An 18,926-nucleotide genomic window follows, 5' to 3' on the forward strand; every position below is an offset into this window, starting at 1 on the left:
TTATTTGTTAAAAGATGGCTGGCCCTTTGTACCAAGTAAGGCCTCGTACCTCGTGTCCCCAGATTTCCTCATAGACTGTAAGCTCTTGCAAGCAGGGCCATCACTCCTATTGTCTGATATGTTAATTATTTTGTCACATTGTAATCACATGTCTAATATTGTTGTGGAATATGTTGGGGTTATAGAAATAAAAGGTATAAGGATAAGGACACACGTTGCGGAAACACAGTTTTTTATGCTGCAGATTATGCTACTTTTTTGTGCCAAAGCCAAGAATGGCTACAAAAGTCATGGGAAATATATAAGACGTTCTTATGCTTCTCCCTTCTGCTCAAACCACTCTTGGTTTTGTCACAAAAAAAATGCAGCAAAATCTACAACAAAAAAAAGCTGCATTTCTGTAACGTGGGGCCTCAGCCATATTATTTCTCTGGGAGCATAGGATGGATTCATGCTAAGACTAAGGGATTATTCATCCCGAAACGCGTTAGTTGCGTATTTTTATTAGCTTTCTTTATTTTTTCACTTTGTATGTTTTTTCCTATCTTTTTCACTTTATAATTTTTTAAAAAAACTATGGATTAAAAGTAAAATTTTAGATGCCGGGCTGTGGATACGTATTTCTTTTTCATTATATATTATTTCTCCCTTGAGGCTCTCCCCTGCTTCTCACGGTGTACCATGTAGGGGATTGCGTGAAATACAAAGTAAATAACGGGGGGGGGGTCACTTCAAACATAGAAATGCACTCCTATGTTTGTATGAAAGAACATATGCTCACCTTTCATATGACACTAAGGTTGCAGTTCTACCTGTATCATTTCTATCACTGTGGGGTTTTTTTTGAGCCAAAGCCAAGAATGGCAACAAAAGGAATAATATCTATCTCAAATATATAGGAAGTTCTTATACTTCTCCCTTCTGCTCAATCCACTCCTGGCTTTGGTTATTTAAAAAAAATAAAAAAATAAAAATTAGCAAATTCTGCACCAAAAAAAGCCTAAAGAATAAAGAAATGCAGGATTTCACAAAAAGGAGACAAAATTTGTTATTAAAATTTATTTATGGCACCAAAGCTGGTGAAAATCCAAAGTTGTCGAAAAGTTTAGTTATGCTTTAAGGGTATATTCACATATAGGATAAATGTCGTGGAAACCTTTTCCGCCTTGTGAACATGCCACTCGGCTAGCTGCCACAGGATGCCGTTGCAGCATCGCCATTCTGTTGCAGCATTCCGCTCCAGTTTAGGCCCGAATAAATGGGCCTAAACAAAAGCACGCCTCGAACATCTGCGGAAAGATAGGGGATGTCGCTTCCTTTTTCCACTACTAGCTAACGAGAAAAAAAAAAAAAAGCAAGTGGCTCCCATTGAAGTCAATGGCAGCCATTTTTGCAGGCAGATTCCGTGTCAAAATCCGCCTGCAAAAAACTCTGTGCTGTATACGTAGTCCTACAGTCCACACAAATATATTAATATGATAAAAGTTGGAATAAATAAATAAAAAGCAAATAAATACGGATAAAATTCCAGCTAATTTTGGGGAAAAAAAGCAAAACAGAGGAAAAAGGTCACAGAAACGATAAAGTCATTACAGAAGAGATCAATTCCCCTTAGGTGGCCAGGAGCGAGGAGACTCTTGACATGCCCTACAGCCTGCTATGGGTCAAGAGTGTTACTGCTGGTAGTATTTACAGTAGATGAAGAGAAACAAGACAGATGACATCTTTAACCGCTTAGTAAATGTGGCATACGATCTTCTCGCCTAGCAACCTGACCTCTGTGGTTACAAACATTAAAGTGCATCCAGAATTTATATGGATTCGTATCCGACTTTATTAGGAAGTTCTTTTAATAACTCAAAAATATGGAAACTGTTTCTGTAAAAATGGTAAAATGTGCTTGTGAAAAATACCAGATGATTCTTTCGTTCTGGAACAGAAATCGCTTTACAAAAGGTTAAAGCGGAATCTCTGCAGGAGTGAAAAACTAGCCAACGTATATATGTATAATGCTTGCACAGCAATGGACGGTTCCTTCAACCCACAGCTCCGACTAGGACAGCGTGGAGAAAGCTTCATCGGATTACAATGAATTTGTTTATGAGAATTGCAAAAATTCTAACAAAAAGAGAAAGTGTTCTCTACAACATTCTGTAACAAATACTGCGCCATATGTAAAATGAAATGTAAAAAAAAAAAAATTCACTTGTTATATTTAACAATAAATAAATGTATATTTCAGAGGTTTTAAAATAATTTTGTTTTTTGATCCTGTAAGTCACTGATTCCTATGTTTACCGTATTCAGAGAGTGGGAATTGTAATAAGGGGTAATGGATCTATAAAAAAAGAACCTTTCATGTCCTCAGGCACATGCGGTTTTATATACCGCTAGAAAGCTGACACAGGGGGCATTCCTTACCACCCAGCGATGTCACTAATCTGTAAAGAATGCCCCTAGTACTAGTCTATCGATGAGTACTGTCAGGAGGGGTGTTACTCAAAGCATAGCGTCATTGCTAGGTGGTAAGGCACATCCCCTCTGACAGTACAGAGCTATGGATGAGTACAGTCAGGAGGGGCGTTCCTCTCAGCCCAGGTAGACTGTAAGGAACGCCCTTCTGACAGTGGGCAGAGATCGGTAATGGCACCAATATGTCCAGCCCCGAGGCACATAACGGGAAAGCCGACAGCGCACTGAATTCTGCGCACTGTCAGCTTTCTAGTGGTATATAAAACCGCATGTGCCTGAGGACACAGGTTAATAATAATAATAATAAAATTTATTTATATAGCGCCAACATATTCCGCAGCACTGTACAATTTGTAGGGTTCAAATACAGACAGATACATAACAAAGAACGTCATTTCACACAATGGGACTGAGGGCCCAGGATAAGTCATCAGAATTCATCGTGGTTGAGGTCTGACACCCAAACCCTGCAGCAATCAGCTATTTTTCAGTCACTGGAAGCAGTTCTCTCCTATTCAGGTGAATGAGTAGAGCTGCAGTTCCTGGAGTCACCACATGTGGCACTTCATACAAAAAGCTTCCCGTCTGTACAGTCTAGCAGTGGAGATGGGATCTGTAGCTTATAGGTCATCCGTTTCCAACTTTACTGGATCGTGGACAACCTCTTTAATGGTAAAGTGTAACAAAAACTGGGCAATACATAGTAAATGTCTAAACAGTTAAAAATTGTAATTTCAAAAGAATCTATCAGGTCTATTTGGGACACTAAACTACCCACAGGTTCTTATGGATAGTGTGGTTTAGTTCCCTAAATATCCCTAATGCTGTCCTTGGCTGCTATGGACAAAAAAACCTTAAGGCTAAATGCACACAACAGTAAAATAAAAAAAAAATAGACATTAAAAATTTATGAAAATGGCAAATTTCAACATCCACGTGCCACATATTTTTCATCCACTTTCTGGCCAATTGTCTGTTTTTAATGTTCATATTGCATCAGTTTGTAATTTTTTCTTATTTTTTTTTGCCTTCAGTTAAAAAAAATAACAAAAAGGTTGAACTTCATTTGGTACTTACGACGTGTTGATTGTTTTTATTGCATTCTATATCTGAATTTTAAGGCTTTATGGCATTTATCATGTAGAATAAATATGTTCAAATTGTAGTTTAGGTTGTTATGTATGTGGTCACACCAATTTTTTTTTCATTAGCAAAAGGGAAAAAGTCTATTTTTCCCTTTTTTTTTCTTCTATAAAACAACTTAGGTGTTGTGAGCAAGTATGCTTTCTGATTGATAATGTTGATAATGGGGGGGGGGGAGGAGGATATCAAGAACAAAAGTCTATGGTAGACCAACACGTTTCGGGTCTTGCCCTTTATCAAGTGTGTATTAACTTAATAAACGCTTGATAAAGGGCAAGATCAGAAACGCATAGTGTGTTCACCATTTGGAGTAAAATTCTTTACTTCTGGACCAGTGCTTGTATGCCTCACATTTAGAGTATTAACCTATACCCTACACTGGATCTTCCTGACATGTTATCTCTGTAACGTTTCTGTGGCCGGTGGAATTGTTCCTTCACGCCTTTTAAGACATTTAGTGTACGCTCACCTTAGTGAACTGGGATGAGCTCACAAACTGCTTATTTGATTTTTGCTTTCCACCTCGGTTTAGAGACTCATTGGACTCATCCCTGATCCCTAGTCACTGACTGATGACATGGCTGTTTTTTCCAGATATTGCATCAATCTGTCTGTCTAGGTTGTACCATCATGTCTGTCTAGGTTGTCTCAAGTATTGTAACTCAGTCTAACTGAAGCTTATGGGGTTGAGCTGCAATACCACGTTGTACATTGTGCCATTCATCTCATCTATTATACCTTCTTGAACTATATGAATAAACTGACAATCGGAAATGATCCTTCCCCTTGTCAATGAAAAGTGTAGAGCTCCGATTGGACAGTGCCAATGTATAAAGTTCACACCTCCTTGACAAAGGAAATTGTGAATCCCACTTGTCTAATTATGTATACATGGTCTACTTCTTGAGCTGTACACTACGTAGTTGCAGAGCTAAAATTAGCTGATCGTTGGGGGTGCTGGTTGAAATACATTTTTGAGGTTCGGTTCACTCCTTAGGTAGCTGTAGATACTTATTTGAAGTATTAAACCCATTTTGTATATGCGGTTAGGTTTTTCCTAGTGTTGTTGTGACTACAAAATCAATTCAATGCAAAAGTAATGATTCATGCAATGAAAATGTGGCCATGGTGTTTCCAGAATTTGATTCTCATGATAAACATCTGCAGTTCCTGTAGACTTAGGATAGGGGAGTCACAGTTCTGAAGATCAGTGGGGGTCTCTGTAGTTGGACCCCTACCGACCAAGCATTTTCAATATAGTTGTCATAACTATCTGTCATGGGGAAAACCCTTTATAAAAATAGAGAAATCTTCACTGTCGGGACGCACAATAAATAAGACAGATCTTTCTTGTGAGGGATGACACATTTTATTAGGTTATGAAGCTTTACTAGAAAGCAGTGCTCACTCCCGCTACGTGTCCATTGGCCCACAGAGACGTTTACTAAGAACTCAGATAATGGTTTGTGATTCACGTCCGTCAGCTGTACTCAGCAGGACAGGATTTCACAAAACCATAATACACAAACCCACAAATGCACGTTTCAGAATACTTTGAAAGTGAAACATAGGTAAATATATTTCCCGAAGCATATTCAGCTTATAAAATGGCAATCCTTAACCTCGTCCTAATCTGCACTGTACTATATGTGAGGGTAAAGGGGTTTTCCAGTCTTATTAACTGATAATAGTATATCTGAGTTACAGAGATATTGCAGTGTATGGTAAAAACTACAGTGTCCTTACAAAATAGAGAACTTATACATCTCTGCAGAAGAAAAATAAAAAAATGTTACAATAAAGTGAACACTGTATAAACAAAACCACCACAAATAGATTTTTTATCATTTCACAATACATTATATGGAAAATAGAATAATGGCGCCATTAGAAAATATAGTTTGTCCTGCAAAAAAAAAGCCCTGATATGGCTAAGTTGTCTGACAACTGAAAAAGTTATGGCTCTCAAAACATTCCAAGCCATTGGACATTTATAACAATGATGACATACTAAGAATGCTGTTTTAGGACCCCTTCATACGCGCGTATCACATTGAAAGCACTAGGGGAAAAAAAAAAATAAAAAATAAAAGCAGCCCATTCATTTCTATGGAGAGCGCACGTATGTCGGCTCCCATAGAAAGCAATGGGATCTGTTTTAACGCCGCTGATTCAGAACATGTTACACATTCAGAATCAGCGAGCGTATACTCCGTGTGAAGGGACCCTCAGAGTTTCACACTCCAGAACTCTCCTAAATGATATATCAAAGAAATCTAGGGACCCTAAAGTTGAGCCCCTCTACATAGAAAGTGCAACAAAATCTGCACTAAAGTAATGTTCTGACATATAGTTTTGGCAGGATTTCTACCTAGCAAAAGATTCTGAACGGACTAATCTATAGTTTTGTGGGGAACCTTTCTGTACAACTTTTATTTCCTGCATTTAATCCCTGCTTTGTATTCTGAAGAGTCAAGTGGACGGTCCAACTCAGTGACTGACAACCTTCCCTATAAGTGTGCATACAGAGATAGAAAGTCATAGAGCTGGACTCCGTTTTGCAGCTTCTAGTACTTGGTATGGAATAGTACCTGGTGCCATTAGGTAGTACAATTTGTCCTGCAAAAAACAAGCCCTCATGTGGTTCTGTGAATGGAACAATATAAATGTTATAGTTTTTGGATGGTAATGGTTATAAAAATACAAAGTATCTGTGACGGGAAGGTGTTAGAGATGATACCACAGATTCTTACAATTCTTAATGTATCCATTTCAAAGAAAAGTATTAGTGTAATAAACCGAGACAAACATTTAATCCTTGTTTTCTGAATCTGCAGATCATCCACCTTTCATCCATGCTCATATTTCAAGCCTTGAACCGTTGAGATTTTCCTTTTTATGGCATTAGAAACCTAGTTTGATATAGGACAGACCAGAATTACATTCCTATAAAGTGAGCTGTAGACACCTCCATCCGCAACGCCGTTATTAAATTTTAACATCTCCAAATCCATCTTACAACTAAATGGTAGAATACGTCTGTTGCATCACATACTCTGCGCCGTGCTTAACTAGACGCTGTAAAACAAAATTACACAACATGCTAGCAAATAAAACTAAAGGAATGGAAATAAACTGTGCAGTAAAAATGTTACGGCTCCTAGATTCATTTCCCAAGTCTGTTCAACGGAGACGGTACTTGCAAAATCGATTTCAAATTTCCCCAAAACTAAAAAAATTGAGACAAAAAATAGGAAGCAAATGTTTATATAAGCTGTATATAAAAAAAAATCTCAAGAACTGTTATTCCTTGACACAACCATGGAGAGAAAATACAGTGAGGCGTCTGACCTGCACTACATCTCCATTTTATGCCCATTTTCCTTTCGATGATAGGAATTCTGAATGTTTCCAACTAACCAGAATATAATATTTTACATGAGTACAAGAACACTCACAAATTACTGTCACCAACTAAAATGGATTAGATTAATCTAAAAGGTCCACTAACAGGAACTCCCAACTAAAAGAACATCACCTTGTGAAAGTATATGGACCTCCCGATGCATGGACCAGCTGAAACTACTGAACTTTGCATTCTTTGCTCAGGTTAATTTGTCAAAAAAGAAATAAAAATTAAGATGTTTTTAGGAACTGTAATCTTCCATCAACGGATCCTTAACTTGAATCTGGTCACGGCCATCTCAACGACGTATGGACAAGATTACTCTCCAACTCCAAAAACAAGAAGAAAATTAGAAATTTACAGAGGTACAGTGAAACCTCTCCATTAGACCACTCTTTGGGAAGACCAACTCCTTACCCAGACTACATTTTCTGCAATGGATTTTCAGTTTTCCAAAATAGACATTTTCTTTGAGAAGACCTCCTCCCGCAGAAGACCTCCTCCCGCAGAAGACCAACTCCCGCAGAAGACCAACTCCCGCAGAAGACCAACTCCCGCAGAAGACCAACTCCCGCAGAAGACCAACTCCCGCAGAAGACCAACTCCCGCAGAAGACCAACTCCCGCAGAAGACCAACTCCCGCAGAAGACCAACTCCCGCAGAAGACCTCTTTTTCATGTAATTTTGAGTGATTGTCTTAAAGAGATTTCACTATATTGATTATACCGACTTATTTTGGATTCATGGGATTCCATCAAGATATCCATAGTTTTAACAGGAAACTCTGGTATTTTTGTCTGCCAAAAACTCCAGAATCTGTGACACTGGTTCCTAACAAAGAGAGCAACCGTATGTGAACAAAGCCTAAGTAATGCCAATGTTCAGAATATTGTCTTGCTATAGCAATGAAAAATAGGGGAGAAGATAGGATTCACCTAGGCACTATTGACTTGACAAGCAGGATCTTTTAGGCTACATAATGGGTGGCAAACATGGAGTCAAGAGTGGAGAAAGATGGGTGCAATGAGCCAGAGACCTTTTAGGCTTGGGATTTACACTGTTCTGCTCCATTATAGAACATACAGACTATATGGGGTTCAGTTGGGTTTTAATCTAGTGACCTGACATTTACCTGACAAAACAGCGCACCATGCCCCCCCTTATGGAGCCTCAAATGCAGATGTGAGCAGTGCCGGAGGCCCTGAACTCAATAGTGTAGAGAATAGGTTTACATAAATATTTATTAGCACATTAATATCCAAAAAAGTAAAGTAGTGGAGTTCACTTTTTCCTGCCAGATGGTTCTGTAAGACATCATTTTGTTGGTTGCCAAAAATATCAGAATTGAGATAAGTAAGGACCTGCTATTGATGTTTACCACAAATCCAACTCAAAAAATGGAAAAAAAAAATCAGCTATGTTCCTATACACAATGAAACTAGCAGCACAGATGGAAACAGGTTTTCTAATATCTACAGTAAAGCAACTTGGAGGATATTTAGCATTGCGGATTACAGAGGAGCACAGAGGACGTATAAACTAGGGCTCCATGTAAACTGTGAGGCTTCAGATCACAGATCCCTTTTCTCCAAATCAATGGTGATATTATCAAGACTTATTAAGAAAACCTTCAAGTGACTCTCCACTTTTTAACGCCATGTGCAGATTAAAGGGGTTTTTCACAAAAGACATTTATGGTCCCACATCTATCTTTATAGGTCATCAGTCTGATCTGTCGGGGTCCACAACACGTACCCTGCACGGATAATCTTTTCTAGCAGCCTGAAAGCTTCTAATGGATGGGTGGTAGATGTAGTGAACTGCAACGCCGCTCCTAATTCTTGAATAAAAGTGGTGCTACAAGCATTGCACATCCACTAACCGCATCCGGCAGCTACTACGGTAGTACAGATGATCTAAGCAGTGTCTGGTTGTCGGACCCAGACTGATCACATACGGATGACTAGAGATGAGCGAATATACTCGATCGAATACCTCCGACGTATAGCTCCCGATGCAAAAACACTTCCGGGGCATCGCATTTTTACTGTCCCTCCCACCTTTCCTGGCGCTATGTGTCGGAGGTATTCGATCGAGTATATTCGCTCATCTCTACTGATGACTAATTTTGTCAATAGGGCAGAAGTATGAGCTGATATAATGACGTATCCTCAGGATAGGTCACCAATATACAGGCTTGATAATACTGAGAACAAATTTACTGCTGTACCATGCGACATCAGTACCCACTGGATAAACACACCGAAAATACGGTAGGTACCAGCCAATGGATGCCGCAACCACACTGAATAAACCAACCTTTTCACTTGATTGTCTTCTTTTCTTTAGTTGAATATAATCGGTTTCCACCTTTTCAGCCAGTTCCAGTTTCCGTTTGTTGCGTTTAAAAGCAGCCAGGCTCAACTCTGAAGAAAGAAGTATGTATACAATTCTTCATCTTCATCATCATCCACAAGTACACAGAACACATTAAGTACACATGAACGGCAGGTCACCTCCTAAGGTATAGCTGTTTGACGTGACCCTCCCCTACCTTCATTTTCTCTCCACTTTACACAGCCCCGTATTCCATACACAATGAGCAAATGAGAAGCTTCATGTCTCTATCTCTCTATTTCCTGCTCCTCCCCCTCCCCTCTCCAGAGACTTCTTTGTAAACTAATACTCTTGCTATGGAGTACGAACTGAAATCACTCAGGATCAATACTTAAAGGGCACTTTTCTATAATGAAATATATTGCAAAATTTGTTAACTGGATTTGTGGCGAGATCTACAGCAAAAAAAAATTCTGCCACATGTGACCTTACCCAAAGATGGTTTGCAAATATATATCCAACATATTTCATTTGCAGCTACAGCCTAATAAACTTAAATAAGTAATCCCGCATCCTCAGAACTGTGAAAGTACCAGATTATCACCTCTTGTGTATTGAGGCCAAACATATGTCAAAGTTAAAGTTTGTGAGCAGAGTCCTCTCGCCTTATGGTTTTGTACAGTTGCAACCTTTCATCTGGTTTGCGCTTTATAAATAATTGCTATATGCGGAATTCTTCATTGGATTCTTATCAAACATAAATGGGATTATCGAGAATTTTACTGTCTATCCCAGAGACCCATCTGTAGACAACACTGTTTCAGGGTTCTTAAGCAGGGCACTGGCTGGCTGATGCCTTAGACACAGCTCAGTGGGATCCTGACTCACTAGTTCGTGGGGCCTTAAAGTATCTCCAATTAGAAAACAATTCATCAATTAATAGTACATGTGATACTAAGAAACTTTTAAAATATATCTTATCAAAAAAATAGGTTTCCTTCCCAACTTGTTAGGCTGTTCTCCTCCTCACTTTCCTTTAAGATTAATTATATACTATTTAGAGTAGGTCTTTGTATTCATCTTACTCACAGTAGTCTATAGAGAGGTGAGGGGGAGAAGGAGGCTGTTAATTGATTTTAGTGCCTCATTATATTCAGTAGAATCTTCTATTGAAACACTATAGTGTTACAAGAGCTCCCTGGCTCATAGTGAAGAAGAGTTTAGCAGCTAGTCTTTTCCAGCAGCCTCCTTCTCCCCCTACCCTCTCCATAGATTTCTACGTAAAACGTAACAGTCTTATAGGTGGAGAAAAAACATATTTATTTAATACATTACAACACAAAGTTTCTTATATTAACTTGTACTATTCATTTATGGAAAGTTGTTTTGTGATCGGAGATATGGTTTAAAGGGTCGATCAAAACCCCAAGAATTATGGATATTGAAGACTCTGATTATTGAAAGCCTGACAGCCGAACCCCATAGAGATTAGCTGATCCAGGTCCCGGAAGCTACGGTACATACAGTGTATATGGACAGGGAACTGCAGCTCTGCTCTCATTCACTTGAATATGAGCATTGTAGCTTCCAGGCATACACGCTTTGTATAGCTAACCCTACAGGCTGATCGGCGCAGGGGAACATTGGGACCATTTTTACATAAGATGCGTTTCTCAGAAACGTCTCCTACACATACACATTAAGTCCCTTCTTTGACTCACAATCGCTTCATGACTAAGAAATATATTATCTAACAGTGATATAGACAACGTTATGTAGCAAAAGAGCTAACCCTGTACTCGCGACATTCACCGTCTGCTTTAATAATAAACATGGCTTCATTTCAGAGCTATTTGTATCCACACGTATAGTCATGATGAGGTCTGATGAGAATTATGTAAGGTTTGTTACGCCGGATTCCACGCATAGAATGTTCTGCAGAAATATTTGTTTAACAATTATATTCTACAGCAGGAAATTAACAGTTCTCTCTGTCTTTGGTATTAAGAGGGACGGAGACAAAACAAACGAGAAGAGACCGCAGATGAAAGCAAAATGTTACAAATATCGCTCTTTGGCAGACATTTATCAAGATCGTGCTAAACAATGCAAAGAACAGCATGATCCGGGATAATCGCTTTCAACTGTCTAAATGTAAATAGACAACAGATGAAGTCCATCGTGGATCTCATTTCTCCGCAGGGTCATATCATTTATTTTAGTAAGAAGCCATGAGTACTGGTCACCTAAAGATTAACAGCCATACAAGAGTGATGTACACAACGTTAAAGGGGTTTCCAGTCACAGCAAGTTATCCCCCATCCAGGGGGTAGCGGGTAACTTGTTGATCAGTGGAAGATCCTAATAATCTAATATTTACTACCTATCCTTAAGATATGTAAACCATTTAAGGGATGAAATCAGAAACCTTCCTAAGATGACTAACACATACCGAATAGAGATGAGCGAGTACTGTTCGGATCAGCCGATCCGAACAGCACGCACCATAGAAATGAATGGATGCCCATGGTACTTCCACTTTGACGGCGGCCGGCCGCTTAACCCCCCGCATGCCGGCTATGTCCATTCATTTCTATGCAAGCGTGCTGATCTGAACAGTACTCGCTCATCTCTAATACTGAACACCCTGGTGCCTATGCGCAACACATTCGGGACATTCCAGTTGCTAACAGGGTGTCAGAGTACTGGTAACCATCTTGAAGAGTACTGGTGACCATATACCTTCAATGGTAGTTGGACGCATTATGGTTCAGCTGACAGCTAAACCTGTAGATTCGCACCTGTATCAATGCCAGACTCATTGCTGTGCTCTCAGTGGCATTAGAAGATGCCAAACCCCTTACCTTCAATGAGGGCAAAAAAAAAAGGATTAGGCCTGTTGACAGACAACATACCAGATCCTTCCTTCCACTCGACATCTGGATCATCAGAAAGCTGGAACAACTCCATACACATTAGATAGTCAGTGGTTCTGGTTGATGTTCACCTAATGTGTATGGACACCAGCGCCGCACCTCCCATGAGGCGACCTGAAGAGAGCGCTTCAGGCGGCGCTATGTCAGGACCCCAGGGAGGGCGGCATTTTTGATTACCTAAGACAGTCCAGGACAAGCTGTCCTGGACTGGCTTAGCACCGAGCGGTGGTTTGGGGAGGCCACTGGAGCAGCGCTGCTCCAGCAGCCTCCCCTCACGCTCAGGCAGAGAGCAGGTCCTCTCCGTGCCTGCTCTCTGCCTGCGAACGGCGCTAAGCCCCGTCCCCTTCGCTTGACCACGCCCCTTCGCCCGGCCCCCTCCTCCGGCGGGGGGGTGGGGGGGGTGGCTTTCTGTAGTTCGCCTCGGGCGGCGAAAGGGGAAGGTTCACCCCTGAAGGGCACCTTATAGCTACATAAACAACTGGCTTTGAATTCTGGGTGACAACCCCATTTACGATGTAAGAAATAGTTTCTATTACCCAAAAGAGGATGTTTTGAGGATGCACATTCCTAATTTATTTTAGAAGGACCTGTTCCTTAATAAAAAAATCTGCAGTAACAGCCTGTTAATATTAAAACCCAACTCTGCCTTTCTATATAAATAACTGGCACAATTTCTGGAAAAATTCTCCAATAATCAGCATTTTCCCAGTCTTCCAGCATCCAAGTAAACCGTGTGCTCAGTAAACAAAGAGCACGGAAAAGTGAAGCCAGCTCATCATCTGGGGCACTACAAACCCCCCGGCTGATGTATGCTACCGTCTGTACAGCCTCCGATGTGGACAGATCGTAACGCTTTACATCCAGGGAAGAGGCCCCATCTACATATGTTCTGCATTTCAGACTCAAGAACAGCAATGGCATCCCAAGCACTTATACATAGCGTTCATGCCTCAATTTGAAGGAAGCCAGACAGCTTGTGTTAAATACACAGTTAATCTGTTTTCATTAAACCTCTGGGTCTTCAGTCACCTTTACACTGTGCCCCCTCTATTTTATTACCAAAATCTCCAGTTTCCCCCGCATGATTCTACCAGCTACAATATTTATAGGAAAATCCATTACGAGTCCAGAAGCCATATTATTACTTGCTCACTGCTATGTAGATGAATAAGCAGCTGCGGCAGGAGTCCCCAGACAGGGTGAGGCCAGGAGACAGCACTATCTATGCCTAAGTACAGAGGGAAAAAAATAAAGCCTATGGGAACTCACAGTCGCAATACTGTTTCAAGGAAATATAGGAAACCATGGCAGACTGCTTTTTTGTATAGAGTGGGTCACCGCAAGAGAAAAACCGTAATACTATGCAGTATGCTGACATATGTATACATAGTTCAGGGATATACAGTACAATGGGAATACTCCCAATGAAGTATATCATTAGAAACATGGAAACAGCCTAAAGGGTATTGTTTTAAAGGGAAATTTATGCCCTCCCAGAGTGATAGCCTATATATAACAGCAGGCGTCCGGATGGGAGAATTCCTTTACATGCTTAAAGGGACCAAATGTACCCCTGAACGCTAAGAAATTAGACATTGTTCATACTAGGTAATCTAGCGCAAATCAATGCAAATACCTTAACACTTTTATGCCATATCTGATTTGACATTTGACTAAAATCAAAGAGCACACCTTAAAAGGGTTGTGCCACAAATGACATTTAGCCCCTATCCACGGGATAAGAAACGTGTATCTGATTACCGGGGGTGGGACAACCAGGACCTCTAGCGGTGGTGTTCATGCTTGGCCACCATACTATCCACTTATATGGGACTGCTAGAAATTGCTATCCAGTAGTCCCATAGAAGTGAATAAAGCGCTGGCTACTTATACACCACCACTCTGTTCACATGAACCTCCAGCATCGAGATACTTACCCCCTATCCTGTGGAGAGTCATTAGAAGTATGACTCCTTTAATTTACACGATACCAAAATCTATATTACATACAAAACAATGGCAGACTCATTTCCAAGGCACAACGCATGCCACTATACATGTACTCACTTGTAGCCATGATGTCTTGCGGGCATGTTGGTATGCCATGATCTACAGCCCATTTAAAAGCACCATCTCCAACTAAAAAGCTGAAAGAAATTTAAAAACAATGCAATTTGCAAAAAAAATTCAATTTGTCCTACAGTAACAACATCTATAGAGAGAACATCAGATATATCTCACAGGTTTGACAATTATAGTCCAGTACCTACACTCTAGTTGTGGGGATGGCGGCTGCAGATTCGTGCGGGAAAGAGATTCCGAAATCAGTGTTTGTTCTTGCCATACAGTACGGCTGTACAGAAGCGAACAGTACAGCTGTTGTATACACAGAAGTCAACCATGAGCGGTCCAAGCGGGATCATCATATCAACCATTACATAAGTACATATTATCGGGGGGAATTTATTATGAGCGGAAGTCCATTTTTCTAGGTCACAAACCCACATTTCAAATGTGGAGCATGTGGTGTAAAATGTGGCAAAATTGTTGCCCCAATAAGTTGAAAATGTCACAAACTTCTACCTTGAGAGTGCAGCAATTGATAAATCCCCCTGTATAAATGTATTAAAGGGGCTGTTCATACACTGGAGTGGCAGTGCCAGGGAACTTCAACCCTGCACTGCCACTCCAGGTAGGGTCGCTTTTGCCATTTACCTTATATATGGCTTCAGATGGTCGCATCAGCAGATATGGTATGAGACTTCGACCGATCTGATATTGATCATATTCCCTCTGGATAGATCTTCAGTGTCAATCATATTCACATCCTGGACATCCCCTTTAAGCCCAAATCAACCATCTATGTTAAAATGGCCAACAATAGTACTTTGGTTCATCTTGTCTCAAATGTGTTCAAAAACTCATTTAAATTCCCCTAATTTATATCAGAAACTATATATACGGTGAACAAATATTCTCGATTGTGACTACTAAGCCATTAAAGTCAATAGTAACCCTGCAACGGCCAAACAATCAGCAAAATCTCCGTTCTTTAGTTCATTTCAACCCTATCACATGTCTTCTGCTTTAATCCTCTAAAAACACATTTTGAATTATGTTTGCTAAAGATTTATGATTCTGGGATATATTGCACAGCCAAGCATTTACTGAAGTTTACCCTGTGAGATTTTAACATCCCACAGCTATGTGTACTGGCATATACAAGTCCAAAATGTTACTGAGCATAGCAAAAAGCTGAGGTCGTCTCTTAGAAAGATGTATTATCTGCTAAATATACAGCGATCCAGGACATGGGGGCTCCGTGACTGTTGACAGCATAGGTCAGTCATTGTACTGGCACAGTAATCCAAAGCTGGCACTCATCTCTTCCTGGCGTAAACGCGTAGTGATGAAATACAAAGCCAATGCTGCCAATGTTTTTGGAAAGACACCGGTCTCTTCAGACACAAAACGTGCTGACACACGGTTTCTGAATTTTATTTATTTATTAATGATCTGTAGTTACTACTGAACTATTATTTCTGGTACAGACTGAGGCACGATTGAGGGCACGATCAAGATAGAAGTACTTATTGTTTGCCCACCTGGCACGGTTTATTAATGGAATATTTGCAAACCCAGAGAACTGGTTTCAATTATTTGTATATGAATGAAAACAACCAAATTGGTTTTAAAGAGGACCTTTCACCACCTCGACCAATTCTAGTGCTTAGCATCTGTTAATAGTCGCCGCTCTACTTACTCCAGCACAGTTGGAATTTTCTCTCTAGCCTTCACTATTCCTGAGTAACAAGTGCAGTTAGTTTTGAGGCCTGATGTGCCTATGTAAGCTCTGTAATGTCAGGTGGGCGGTGTCAGGCAGGGGGTGTGACTCAGGGCACCAATCAGAGGCAGCCAGTGTCAGAGCTCAGAATCACACCCCTTGTCCGGCCACCTAACATACTATTTAGCCTCTCCTTATTGCTCGGGAATGGTGGGGGCTAGAGGGAAAATTCATACTGTGCCAGAATCAGTGGAATACAGCCTATTAAATGATGCAAAAAGATTTTGGAGGTTGGACGTGATGAAAAGTCCTCTAAAGTGTTACACACTTCTAGTTTGCAAAGTGCTGCTATGGTCAAGACAGTGGACAGCTCTGTTGCAATAGGTCTGAATCTGAACATGGCAAAAAAAATTAAAGGCTGACGTTTCTCTTCATGTTGACACTAATATCTTACTAATTGAGAGGTCCAACTGCTGTAACCACTAACTATAATATAATTAAGACAGCAGTCAACAGCGTATCTAGGCATGTAGTGGTAGGTGCACCCCTCTATACACCTTGATACAGCTATACCTGCCTGAAATGTGACTACACATTTAAAAATGTTACTTACATGTGGTATGTTCCCTTCATTTATTAAGAGTGCTATCTCTGCTCGACTATGACATTTAGGACCCATGGTAGAGTGCTCCCATAAGTAGTGCATCAATTGACTCTGAAGACAGGTTGTAATTCATCAATTAAAAAAAAAAAAAAAAAATCCCCCCCTCCCGCTAGTCTTAATCCATTTCCTTGCTGGTGTGAGGTGTGCCTGAATGGAAATCTAGGACAACTGGGGTACAATTCACACCAGTTTTCTGGCAAGAGTTTTAGTAATAATGGGCTGAAGTTTTCTGTGATGCCTAGATTCCCATCTTAAAAAGTAGCAAGCAGGTCAAAAAAAAAGCGTGCACCGATAGCAAATCAAATACTCTTATATGAATAGTAGGTCAAACTCAGTGCAGTTTTATTCAAAGCCTCAATCTGACTCCAATACAAGAGCATTAACAATTTGACCCCCTGTTTATACAGAAAACACTGTGTGCATCAGAGCAGTAACAAGGAGCTAAGTGCACCAGAGGGGAGCACATAACTAACAACAGGATACTGCACACTGGCTCAATTTCAGAAGGGCCAAAAAAAATAGAATGTAACCATAAGGGACATCTTCACGGTGACCTTGAGAAGCCATGCAAAATGACAAAGAGTGTCTTGGCAACTTTCTAGTATTGATGCCGTTTTGATATAGCAATTCACACGGGGTCACAGTGATGGGACCTCCACAGATTGGACACTGATGGCATATCCTATGTGGAAAAATATGAGAACTGTTTGCTTTCATATGTCAACAAACCATCCATTATTCCTAAACCTAAAAAGGTGGAAACATTATCATGTGTCGATCCATGTTGTGCTTATTTTATTTTGGAACGATGTAAGTTTTGGTTCGATTGTAGGAATATTAAATATCAAGCAGTCTTTTCTAAAGTAAAAAGAGCTGTGTTTTCACTGGCCGCCTCATGAGAGGCAGCGCTGATAGTTTTATGTATATAGGAAAGGTTAATGCAATACTCTCACTAGTAACCAATTGCAATGGGTTTCTCGGAACGTTCAGCTGATTGCTAAGAAATTCTCTGCTTATGTTTTTTCATTCTGGCAGTTGTTTCGAATTGGGCAACAGATCAGAAGCATCGGAATGATATCATGCGCTTTCCAATACTTTGCCTTTTGATTGCAGCCTTGATCAAAGCGAAAGGTATCGTAACATTAAATTATTTGGTAAAGTAGTGTTGGTAACAGGCAAAAGAAAAACTAAAACTCTGACAAAACAGTTTAATTTAGGAGCAATCTTACATTTCCAGAAAGAAATGTGGTTTGCGCACAAGAGGATTAATTGGCTAATATCTTCAATGTCAGTGCATGCAATCCCTAAACGCTAAAGTCATCTGTTTGAAGAAATCCCTGTTCACCACTACAAAAGGAAAAACCTAAGTGCATGCCAAATGCTGTTAAAAGCAGCGCAGAGGATCTTTGTTAAAATAGTATCATTTGTTTTTGAGACGGATTTTCGACCTCTGGTTGCCTAAAGCAGAACAGACAAATTAAATTAGTAATGTCAAAAATATTCATATAAATTGCAAGAGACCGGGCCATTAATACATCTCCGTGCGGTGGACAAGATGTTCCCAGGAAGGAGAGAGCAGACCACGTATCTGCCACTTCCACAAAACCAAAGAGAATTAATGGAATAACTTGTAGTACGTTGGGTTTACAACAGATAGTTACGGTAACTGCTGTCTGATACATGAGCAAAACAGAAAACTAAAATGTGGGCTAAAAATAAAAACTGTGGAATTAAAAATGCAAAAACAGAATTAAATATACAAAAAAAATTATTACTTTATGTGTTAATTATTGCAATATAAATGTTTTGTGATGAAGGTAATTTTTGTGTCAGCACTTCGAGACACAAAACTTTTTAAAAAATTTTTGTCACTATTGCAATATAGTAATAATGCAGTAACTAGCATTTACTCCTGAAGGAATATATCATTCATTCATTATTCTGGTCCACCGATGGACCAACAAAGTGGAAAGATGAACTTAGCATCAGCTCTAGGCCCCGTTCACACAGAGGGCGGAAGGGTGGATTTTGACACAGAGAGTGATGCGGGGAGCCAAAATCTGCCTGCCACAACTGTCACGGCTTCTCCCTCCAGAGTAGGCTCAAATGAATGTGCCAACTCCGGAGGCTGCCGCTGAAGAAAGGGCAACTAGCTTCTTTTTTCTGGTAGCGGCATGTTGCCGC

The 18,926-nt window shown here is 40.1% G+C and overlaps 1 protein-coding gene across 1 annotated transcript in view; it reads right to left on the minus strand.

Annotated features, from left to right (window-relative positions):
• TASP1 (taspase 1) overlaps nt 1-18,926 on the minus strand; it is a 102,968-nt gene that overhangs the window by 63,353 nt on the left and 20,689 nt on the right. The window contains exons 8-9 of the mRNA XM_075267385.1: nt 14,362-14,441; nt 9,341-9,447 (exon numbers count right to left, since the gene is read on the minus strand). Coding sequence (XP_075123486.1) covers nt 9,341-9,447; nt 14,362-14,441 — 187 coding nt within the window. The remainder of the gene's footprint in view (nt 1-9,340; nt 9,448-14,361; nt 14,442-18,926) is intronic.

The sequence above is a fragment of the Leptodactylus fuscus genome, chromosome 3 (assembly GCF_031893055.1).
Source record: "Leptodactylus fuscus isolate aLepFus1 chromosome 3, aLepFus1.hap2, whole genome shotgun sequence".
NCBI lineage: Eukaryota > Metazoa > Chordata > Amphibia > Anura > Leptodactylidae > Leptodactylus > Leptodactylus fuscus.